Source organism: Mesoplodon bidens, assembly GCF_964165515.1.
Source record: "Mesoplodon bidens genome assembly, chromosome: 15".
Taxonomy (NCBI): Eukaryota; Metazoa; Chordata; class Mammalia; order Artiodactyla; family Ziphiidae; genus Mesoplodon; species Mesoplodon bidens.
Window position 1 is genome coordinate 42,594,335 of NC_138171.1, and position 11,755 is coordinate 42,606,089.

At 47.0% G+C, this 11,755-nt stretch overlaps 1 protein-coding gene across 1 annotated transcript in view; it reads right to left on the reverse strand.

Annotated features, from left to right (window-relative positions):
* The window catches only part of CALN1 (calneuron 1), a gene marked incomplete at both ends in the record, with an annotated part of 447,810 nt that extends 436,444 nt beyond the window's left edge, over positions 1 to 11,366 (reverse strand). Inside the window, one exon of the mRNA XM_081255249.1 lies at positions 11,244 to 11,366. Coding sequence (XP_081111375.1) covers positions 11,244 to 11,366 — 123 coding nt within the window. The remainder of the gene's footprint in view (positions 1 to 11,243) is intronic.
* Between the last annotated feature and the right edge of the window lie 389 nt (positions 11,367 to 11,755).

Here is an 11,755-nt window from a genome sequence, read left to right on the forward strand (position 1 = left end):
TGTCCCCTGCATCGGCAGGCGGACTCTCAACCACTGCGCCACCAGGGAAACCCTAAAATTTATTTTTAAAAAAACATGTAGTCTCTCATATTGTCTCCCATAGGTGATGTGTCTTGTCACACAGTCAGAGGTATCCTGCTGGCCTCCAAACCTGAAGTTTAGAACTGGCGGATTGGGGGTCCTTCTTGTAGTTGGTGCAATGCTCCCAGGAGTCCTGGTATCTGCCCTTCCTGTTTGGCCTCCTCTCAGCTCTGTGTGGCTGACATCCCTGGGTCTCTGCTTTACCCTCCATCCAAGTCTGGCCCAGGAGTCTACACCCATCCTCTGTTCTGGGGACACCTTGGCGTTGCCTCTGTGGCAGACCAGCCGCCTCTTCATTCAGTGTCTCTGCCCCACAGCTACCCTGTTCCACTCTCCACACACTGAACCAGACCAGAGGTGACGTCTTGGGGCAGATGCCCTTATGTGGTGGGCTCCCAAGGTCCCCATGGAGGGCTGAGACCAGAGCCTCTGTCCGTAGTGCTGACCTCATGCAGCCCCTGGGCGCCGAGAGGGAGATGGAAGCAGCACATCCCTTAGCTCTCCTGCCTCTTTCTCATTTCTCCTCCTCCCTCCAACCTCTAACCAGAAAATAAAAAGTTTCCTTTACTTCTCCTGTGTCATCTGCTCCTTCTTCCCGGCTCCAGCCTCACCGTTAAGCCTGAAAGGTGGTCAGAGACACCTTCTTTACACTAGGAGAGGAATCCAAAGGTCTGAGTCTTCCCGATGAACTTTAACCTTGCAAGATTTCTCTGCCCGTGAAGTCTGGCTTGGAAGCCCATTGCCTCCCCAAGAAATCAAACACCTTTCATCCTGCCCTGGGGTAAGAAGGCTCTTGACTTAGCCTCAGCCTTCATATTAACATGCACCCGTGTAATATTTGCCACAATGTTATTCTTTTTTTTTTTTTTTTTTTTTGCGGTACGCGGGCCTCTCACTGCTGTGGCCTCTCCCGTTGCGGAGCACAGGCTCCGGACGCGCAGGCTCAGCGGCCGTGGCTCACGGGCCCAGCTGCTCCACAGCATGTGGGATCTTCCCGGACCGGGGTGCCAACCCCTGTCCCCTGCATCGGCAGGCGGACTCTCAACCACTGCGCCACCAGGGAAGCCCACCGCTAATGTTTTCCTATCACGTTACAGTTGTCAGAATTATCTCCCCATGTTGTTTATACTTACGACTACAGTATTTCAAAATTATGATTGCTACTACACCCGCTGTTAGATCTTATTATTTAATGCACCAACAAGGAAGCGCAAGTATTATTACATCACACATTTGTTTTGTCTAATAATTGTGACACTGTACTTAAAAATAATTGATTTCCTATACTGTTCCCTCGATTATTCTATTTCATGCTTTTAAAAACATAATTCACAGGCTTCACCAGACTGCCAAAGGGATGCACGCACGGAAAGCCCCTCTAAATATACTTTTATTTTTTCCAACTCTAAGAAGATTTCTTTGTAGATGGTAATTTTTCCCTGCATTGAAATTATTTTTTCTGACTCTATGAAGATTTCTTTGTAGATGGTAAATTTTCCCTACTCTGGTTATTCCCAAGCCTTCAGTGAAATCTGTGATTTATATCCATCTGCTGTGTGATGATGGCCCGGTGGGGAATTGAGAGAAGGCAAAGGAAATCGCACCCTTGCACCAGCACCACCCCTCCAAGGGCTGATGACTTGGTAGCTGCTGCTTACTGAGAAAACACGGAGGCCCCAGAGTCCCAGGTGTGGACCGGAAGGGAAGCAGCAATGGGGCTGAGATGGTGCTAAGCCCTTAGATGGGGGCAGGTAACCAGAATCAGCTACAGGTGGATTGACTCATGTACATACTGAAGGCCCACTTGTTTCCCCCAAATATAATATGAGGAGGTGACCCTGCTAAGGGAATGAGACAGATATTCGGCCAACAGCAGCACAGTGGTACCAGCTACTCCTTTTCTTTAAGTAAGTCCCATCAAAGCTCTGTGTGACCAGGGCCCGATTAATTACGCTCTGAGTGACCCCTAGAGTTGTGGAATGGACCACTTGTATCATGACATGGGCTGGCCACTCTCTCTCCTGGAACATATTTTATCGATTTCCCTGAAATCCTGTCCTGGTTAATGTCTCTGCCCGTGGGGCGAAACTTCCTCTATTTGCCAACGTGGCTCTTTCTGCCCTGTCCTTTCTCCTTCTGGAGTCTGGCACACACCAGGTTAGGATAATTTAAAGACAGACAAATGCTCTTCTAACATAATAATGTTCTGAGTTATCCACAGGATTGTGGGTATCTTGACTCCCCGCCACCCAGATTCTTATTCTTGCAGGCCACCCGGCAGGAATCCAGAAGATGCTGAAAGAGGTACATCACTGGGACCAGGTAGCATAACGATCCAGGGTCCATGAAGGAAAACTGTGGGCGTTTTACAATGTGGTCCCCAAATTGAACCTCCTCGCCACTGTTATGTGCTCTCTATGCCTCTACCCCCTGAATCTAGGAGGATCTGGACTGCTTTGACTGCCAGAATATACCAGAAGGGATGCTTACAAGGCCAAGTCATAAAAGGCCAACCAGGCCCCAGCTGGTGCTCTTGGAAGACTCATCCCTAGATGCTTGTCTTAGAAGCCAGAGGCCATGCTGGGAGAAGGACAAGCCATGTGGAGAAGTCATATGTAGGTGCTCCCAGCTAAGCTGCTCCTTCAGCCAGCCCAGCTCAGGCACCAAACCTATGAGTCACCAAATGATTCCAGCCCCTGGCCATCGAGTCTTTCCAATAGAGGCACCGGACATCACAGAGCAGAGATAAGCCATCCCCACTGAACTCCTGACCCAGAGATTCCAAGAGCATAAGATGTTTTTTGGTTTATGGCATTGAGTTTGGGGTGGTTTATTGCAAAGCAGTAGTAGTTGGACTAAGAAGAACCAAGAGGTCCAGGGGGAAAAGGTTCCTGCAAATGGCCACATGTGGACCATGGGTAGAGAGCTGGATGTGGCTCCGGTGGGAGAGACTGGGGAAGGGACATCTGGTGGGACAGGCCTGCGGGGCCTCTGTGTCCCTCCAGTCCCCTTTGAGCTCTACGATGGGGAGGACTGACTGAACCCTGAGGGAAAGTGCTGTTTTCTACAGTCCTCTGCTGATAGCAAGTCTGTCAGGGCATGGATTTCACTGTCTCCCCCCTCCCCCTGCCCCACTTTCCAGATAGGAGCAAAATGCTCAAATTAAAATTTGATACAAACACAGGGAGTATGCTACATGAATTTGGTCTGGCCCAGGTATTCTCAATTTTTCCATAAAAGGGCTTCTGATGATAGAGAATGATGGGGTCATAGCCCAAAACATCCCACTGCAAGCAAGGACCCAGTTTTGAAGCCCAAGATTTTTGTCTTAAAAACTAGTATCTTGCACCAGAACATACCAAGCTTTGTTTTAATATTAAGCTGTCTTAGATTACCTGCCATGAGGTGAAAAGTACATCGCGTGAACGTGTACCCTGTTTATCCTACGATGCCGGACATGCTCTGGTCCATTGCTGCATCCCCCATACAAATGCCAGGAAGATAGGCATATAGCATCCTAATATCCAAAGCTCTTCCAAAGAAATCAGGTTCCTAGGCGCCAACTGGGTTACTGACCATGGAGCACTTTTAGAGGAATACTTATTAATAACAATATTAAGCATCAATTTGTGGCATGTTTCACATAAAATAATAAAATAATGCCATTTGCAGCAACATGGATGGACCTAGATACGATCATACTAGGTGAAGTAAACCAGACAAAGACAAATAACATATGCTATCACTTATATGTGGAATCTTTTTTTAAAAAAGGATACAAATGAACTTATTTACAGAACAGAAACAGACTCACAGACTTTGAAAGCAAACTTATGGTTACTAAAGGGGAAACGTGAGGTGGGAGGGATAAATTAGGAGTTTGGGATTAACATATACAACTGTATATAAAATAGATAATCAGCAAGGACCTACTGTACAACACAGGGAACTCTGCTCAATATTCTGCATTAACCCATAATATTATGGGAAAAGAATCTGAAAAAGAACGGATATATGTATATGTATAACTGAATCACTTAGCTGTATACCTGAAACTAACACAACATTGTAAATCAACTATACTCCAATATAAAATAGAAATTAAAATTTTTTAAAATGTGGTATGTTTTCTTAGAAGAATCATGCAGGAAATAATGGATCCTGGCTGAAAGGAGGATTTTGAAGAGACTTGAGTTAGAGAATCTCCAGGAGGGTACAAGAGTGATCAGAATTTCTCAGCTAAGATCATTTGTAACATTTTCTATGGAGTCCAGAATTTACAATTTGGCTGTGCGTGTAGAATTTTTTCTTCGTGGAGACTGTGTTCTTGATCCCATGCCCCCTGGCTTCCTAAGAGACACTGCTCCATTAATTATCACCTTCAAGCCCTTCTCCTCTCTTGCCTCCTTCCCCTCCACTCCAGTGTCCCCTGTCCTCAGAAGCCCTTCCCTTAGGTAAATTGGTTCCTAATTCTGGAGAGCAATTTGGCAAATCTAGCAAAAGGAAAAAAACAGTGTATACTTTCTGACCCAGAAATTTCACTTCTAGAAAATTTATATTTAGATATACTTGCACAAGTTCATAAGGACAAATAGATAGAGATGCTCATTGCAGCACTGCTTGTGAGACCCAAAACAGAGCAGCCTAAACAGCCATCAAGAGGGGACTGGTGAAATCAATCAGAGTACAACAGAAAAGGATGTTGGTAATAAATTGTTGAGTGAAAAAAGTCTTGCAGGGTAATATGACCACATCAGTGAGAACAAACTATGAATATTTAGGTGGATATAGGTTTACTTATTCTAGGTGTACTGCACAACTTCATGGGGGTGGCAGTCACATTGTATTCTTGTTTTATAATTGAATGGTGTGCCCTGGAGCCGTACAACTGCCTGGTGTGTGTGTGTGTGACATGTTCCAAGGCACACCCTGTCCATGAATTTATCCTAACACATACACTCTATGGTGAGTATTTAATCCATCTTTTCCATGAGCCTATAAACTGTAAGAGGAAAGGGATTATTTATCTCTGAATTCCCAACACGCAGCACAAATCCTGGCACACCAATTAATGGTGTTTGGTTGAACACGGGTGCTAGCATTCCCTGGGCCCAGGGTATATCAGTTACGTATCATTTGCATAGAACTAGGCGTGTCCTAGGGAGAGGAAATAAACACTTAGCAGGTGATTTCTTGACTTTTACACACACACATACACACATATTTACTCATACCCAGTGTTCCAGGCTCAAAGTGTGTTTGGAAAAGCTGAGCTAAGCCAAGATAAACCATTTTCTTTGCTGTACGACATCGCTAAGATTTTAATATGCATTGATATTCTCTAACAGGTAGATATAGTATGGAGCATCACCTGAATTATACCAACCATGAAGCAATTTTAGAGGAATATTTATTAACATTGATGTTCTGAGGATCATCACTTTGGAACATGTTGTATTAGAAGAATCACAAAGGAAGTAAATAGGTCCTGAAAAGAAGATTTCCAAGAGATAGGGTCAATCTCCAGGAGAATGAAGGAGTGATTAAAAGTTTCGTAGCTAAGATCATTTGAAATTCAAGTTGGACAGCTGGAACTGATAGAGAAAGGGAAAGGGAAAAGAGTTGGCCATCATAACAAGAGAGGGCACAGTACACTCGCTGATGTGACATTGTTTCAGCAGAGACCCTCCCAATTCTTCTGGGGGCCTGCTGGGCTGTTGGTGAAGGTCCCAGGGAGAAGGAAATTGGGGTCAGCAGATTTCCAAGTCCTAGTTGAAAATCTCCTGGTTTAGTAGGTAGAGCCCACAAACGTATAGATTTTGTAAACTCACCAGATAAATTTTGATGATGAGCTAAATTTTGAACTGCTCACTCCTTGGCATTGGTCCTCCTGCTCTAACACTATCCCTTGTTCCAGCCAGAACAGGATCGGTGGACTGATGGGGGCAGAGGCCAGATCACAGCAAGTGAAGGCTGAGAAGTAAATGAAAGGTGGAGAAAGAGAAAAAGTGTAGGCAATTTTTTCAAGAAGTTTGAAGAACATTTTTTTTAAAGTTCATATCAGTCTTTTTTTTTAAAAGTTAAGTGACATCAGAACGAATGTTTATGCTTAGGGGAAGAAGAAAGAGGCTGAAGAATAACCGAGGAGGTACAATTGATGGAATAAGGTCCCTGTAGAGAGGGTGGCAGGGAACAGATGCCTGGGCACAGGTGGCAGGTGGTCCTTGACCTGGTGAAAGGCGTCCTCCTCCACCATGATGGGCAGGGAGGGGCAAAGATGAACTTGGATGCAGAAAAGGTGAGAGACAGGTGCTCAGGAAGTTGAGAAGTTTCCTCCTGGGGCCTTTGTTTTATTGGGGAATGAGCAAGTAGCATCCTTCTTAGATGAGTCGGTAGTGGGTGAAAGTCATGGTGGAACATGGGGAGGAGACCTGGTCGCTAGAAGAACCTCTGAGTCCCACTGAAGACCAGCTGGAGTTGAAGGCTATGAGTATCACCTACCCATGTCCCATATCCATGTAAGATTTTCTCTCAGTATGCTCTACATCCTGAAATAGGAATAACAGTGGTAAACACCATCAAGGAGGTTGTTAAAGAGGGGAGTATTGCAGTGTGAGTTCTGTGAGTTGAATCTGAAGGAACATGAGGTGGAAATGTTGCCTTGTCATCCACACAGTTTTAGCTTCCTCACGTGACATCAGGACTCTGGGCAGATGTGAGACAGAACAAGCACTAAGATATTCAAGGAGCACGGGAGTGATTGGAAGGAAAACAGGTGATGACAACAAGGAGAGGTCAGAGGTGAGATTTTTACACAACTTTCTAGGAACCATGCTATGAAGGTCGACCAATAGTCTCTCCAAGTGAAAGGTCTCACTGTTCATCTCAGGGGCCCTGAAGTACCTCCCCATTCTCCCAAACACACACAAATCGTGCTCCAACCAGAATGGGTCTTCTCTTTTTTTTTGCCTTACATACTGGGATTCCCCAGAAGACATATTTTGGAAGGGTTTTGTGAGAAAACAAAACAAAACAAAACTGAACATCACTGATGAGACCCAACCCTTGCATTCAACCCGAGAAAGAACCCGAGGCTCCCAGTGAGTTGACGGAGATGCCCACTGCTGCTTCCTTCTACAGAACCATATGGTGTGTGCTCTCTCTGAGGATGTAGCCCGCAGAGCTAATGCTCGGTGATGAAACATCCTCATTAGGGCTGGTGACATGAATGCTGCTGGGGTCCAACAGAGCTGGGCATTGTGGGGAGGGAGAAGCAGTGGCCGTGGTGGGGCCATGGAATCCCCTGGACACCTGTTAGGGACACGAGGAGGAGAAATTAAGATGGGCAGATCAGTGGGGGGACTCTGGTTGATGATTCCAACCTAGCTAGGGAAGGCAACTTAGTAACCAGGCAATAAAACTTGAGTTCATTCTGCCTCTCACTGCTCAGGACCTTAAATCATGGAGGAGTTTATGGGTCCTGTTTATGAAGAAACTCTCTTTATAAGCTATTCAGAGCAGGGGTGGGAGGGAGTAATAGGGAGAGAAAAATTCCCTTTGAATTACCATTGCTTTCAGAGTCAGCAATTTAATGAGTCATGCATTCTAAATCCTTGCTTTGTCTACACGTTTTCATGTCAAAATACTAAAAAACACTTTGTTTGGAACATGGGCTATTTTTAGCTCAGGTATCAATAGTGCACATCCATTTCTCCCCATATTAGAAAAGCTTCCTTTGGGCTGGGTTGGAGCAGCACCATGGTAGTGGGGTTGTTTACTAGCTGTGGTTTGCTGAAGCTACCTGGGTATCTCTCTATCCTTGGTGACTCTCTTCCAGTTGGTTTCCTGGGCCTACTGACCATTCATGAGTCAGCTCCAGACCTGGTCAAAGAGCTCCAGGTCTCAGAGTCTGGACAAAATGGGAAGGGCATCCTTTCAAGCCTCCAGCCCAAGGAGTCAGCACCATGGTGGGCCCGAGAGAAGCAGGGCTCCATTGCTATGGGCTCTTGCAAGACTCTTCAGAGTAGAAGAGAAGGAAGGTCCCCAGCTACAGGCCATCTCCAGATCCATCAAGAGAAAGCCTGGCCACACCTTGGCAAAGACATAGGAATAGACATTCTGGGAAATTCTGTAATCTTCCAGACTGACAGGCAGGAGAATGGGCTGGGAGGAGGCTAGAGGGTCCTACCTCTCCAGTCCCTGCCTCTGCATGAGGTCTCTCTCCACAGGCCACTGCGGTGCCCCCAGCCAGCTTCATCTACCTCACTGCTTTTGTCCCACCCGTGATAGTTCACTCCTCTGCCTCTCCTGGGGACCACCATCTTCGAAAGGCTCCAACTTAGAGTGTGAATAACAAGCACCTTACCCGCACCTCGTGAGCAGCTGACCACCTTCAAGAATGGAATACGAAACCGATATCTGAAGGAACTGGGGTGAGGAGCTGCCCCACTTCTCATTGTCTCTCCACCGTTTCCACCCACATATTTACAGCAGAAGCAACCATGTTCATACTCTCTGCCCTCATCCCCTGGTCACTTGATTTCATCAGGAGTGGGCAGCTATGAACCTGTTCCCCAGGGATTTTGGAATTAGGACCATATTAATTCCCAGTGGAGGCTGACTGCCAAATTGGCAGCAACTTGTTAGCGATAATTTTTATTATATATGGACAGAGAAACCAGACAGACATAGACAGGCAGAAAGAAACAGCTTTCTTGGGTTTTTCACTCCCCTGAGGCTTTGGATTTTCTGACATACCCTCTCCCACCCTCCACCAGTGCCTGGGATCTTGTGTTACGATGTTAGATGTTTCTCTTTTCACTTAGGAGACTTCTACTGGACTTCTGTTACTAGGAACCAAATTGGTACCAAGAGATGGGAAAATGATCTGGGGCAGGAAGATGGGACACGTGCAGGAGACTCCTCCTGACTTTATAATTTTGCCCACCCTGCTCATACCAGACACAACCACCTGGACCCAGAGTGTTTCAGGACTGAGGCCCCTGATGCTCTGTAAACTAGTCCCAGTACTCAACACCCGTGTTTTATCTGAAGGAGGCTCCCAGCCAAGGAACCGGAGGACAGGGATGCAACCTTCTCTATTCTGCGAGACTTCACTGATGGAAAGTTACACAAAACATGTTCCAGATGGGCTCTTTTCCCTTTCCCCTCCACATCCAAGCCCTGGTGCAGACTGTGACCATGGAACTTCATTCCTTGGCCCCATCTCACCCCTCCTCCTTTTAGCTGTCTCTCTCTGTGCACTGCACAAAGAAATCTTTGAGAAATGTGTGTCTGCCCCCAAGGAAGGAGTAAGCAAAAGTGTTATGTCTGTTGGTGTGTGGGTATGACTGTGAATGTGTGATGAGAACAAGCCAGGAGCCTAGAGACCCTCAGCCCTGGGGTCCAAGAGGAGTTCATGTTCTCCCCCACGGAGAAGCTGATGGCTTGGGAGAAGCAGATTCATTCCTCCTGGGCTACTGCTGTCCCCAGAAATGAGGGAAACTAAACTGTCTAACTCATGCTCATCACAGTTCTGGCCCCAAAACTCTAAATCTCAAAGTCACAGGAACAAATAGGGAAATATTTTTAATGTGGGAGTATGTTGAGTAAAAAAGTGTTTCTGACTCCACTGGACTTCTTTTTCTGTTTGCTGCATGATATCTTCTCACCCACTAAGGTGGGCAACTCTCCTTAACCTCTGTAGCATCAGCCACACCTGTCATTTGCCACAGACCCCACAGGACATGCAGAACCATTTCTCTGCCCCAGTCCTTCCCTCCTTCCCTCCCAGGGCAAGTGCCCAGGATGCTATCACTTATTCCAGACTGAGAATAAACCAAACAGGGATTTCATCCTTGGGCTGGACCATGCCTCCGGCTGGGGCTCCTCTCCGGGCTGGGGAGGCCCAGGCCAGGTCGTCCTCTGACCCCTGACCAGCTTTCCTGAGCAGAACCTCCCTCTGAGGCTGCCTTCAGCATATGTCATTTCAGCTTCACGTTGCCCTCTTCCAGACCTTCCCTCAGAGTCGATGAGAATGGCTCACCCTGCAGGTCAGCACACCCTTGGCCAAAGGTCCCATCAGCTCCCACCTTGATTTCCCAAACAATGAGTTGTATTGGAGAAGGTTCTGGATAGAGTCTTACAGCATGCTGTGCTGGTCCCTGCTGTACAGCCCCCAGCTCTGGAGAGAAATTGCTGAAGGTCAGGAGCTCTAGTCATCAGAAATATATCCACTTCCTTCATTCCCCCATAAGCCTAACCCTGAACCCACGGTCCCCACCATAAACACTCGTGGCCCCACTAGGAGCTGGTGACAGAGAGGGCTGGGGATCCCATTCCAAACAGCCTTGGGGAGACCACTGCAGAACATACCCATTTAAAGGACTCACCCAGACCAAATCCTTGATGTCAGCTTCACACAGATCAAAATTTCTTTCTATACAAAACCACCCAGAGTTGAAATTCCTCTTGAGTTTTTACAGCCATGAATGTCTCCAAGGAAAAGAAAGAGAGTAGGATCAAACCCATAGAAGCCTGTGACTTAGAACACATACAACCCCTCCCCCTGAGCTGACCTTCTCACCCATAATCGGGGGAGAGGCAGGGGAGTCCAATGGTTGGGAACAAGTTTTTGGATTCAGAGACATGGGTAGGAGTCCTGGGCTGACCTTTGCCTGTTTGATCTGGCCTATGTGACATTGTTTACTGGTTGTCTAACTGTTCTCCCATAAAAAATGGGGTTAATAACACACATATGGGGTTATTGTGAGGATTAATTGAAATTATCTATGCAGAGCTCCTGCTTCTATGCCACCACAGAGTACACACACTATAAACGGCATCTGTTGCTTTTTTTTCCTAACAACCCCCTCCAACCTAATCAGTCCCTAATAGAGTCAGCTTTCAAACCCATCCCCTTGCCGCTGCACGCATCTCAGATAAAATCAATGGATAGCTGTCAGGCTCAAGACAGATCGTCAAATCTCTGGCCCAGCTGGGACGTGCATCCCCTTGGGACCCCTCTCGAGTGTCCTGTCCCCAGACACTCGGCACAAAGGTTTCCAGCCCCCACGCCACCCCCTACCTGTGGGCTGAACACAATCAAGTCCTGAGCAAACATTCAAGAAAGCTCGTTCCTCCGGGGATTTGGGGGAGAAGACTTGCCAAGTGGGGAAGTCGGGGGCCCGGGTCCTCAGCGGCTCCTCTCCCCCTCCGGGGGCTCCTCTGCCCCCCTTTTCCTCATTCTCAGGCTTCCCCTCTCCAGGTTGCTCAGGCAGCCGCATCGGGGGTCCAGGGCGATGTTCTCAGAGAGATTTGTGAGTGCACCAAGGGAACGTCAGCAGAGACGCTGAGATTCTGCAAGGAGTTGACAGAAACTTACTGCCTGCACAGCGCTGGTGGTTATCTACTCAGAGTCAGTTGCCTCAATAACTCACACCTTCCCTTCCGCATTTAAACAGGACAATCGTGGAAACACAATCCTGGCACAAGAAATATAATTGCGGTTGTGACAGATGTTTAGTTATTAATAAGGCCTCGATGTCACTAGAGGGTATTACACAACAAGCCAATAATGTGCCTTTGGAACCGACCTTCATATTTGCAGGTTCTTTTCCACTCCCGCTCCTGTGGGCTTTGCTGTGGTGTAAGCTATGTGCCAGTGTGCTTGCAA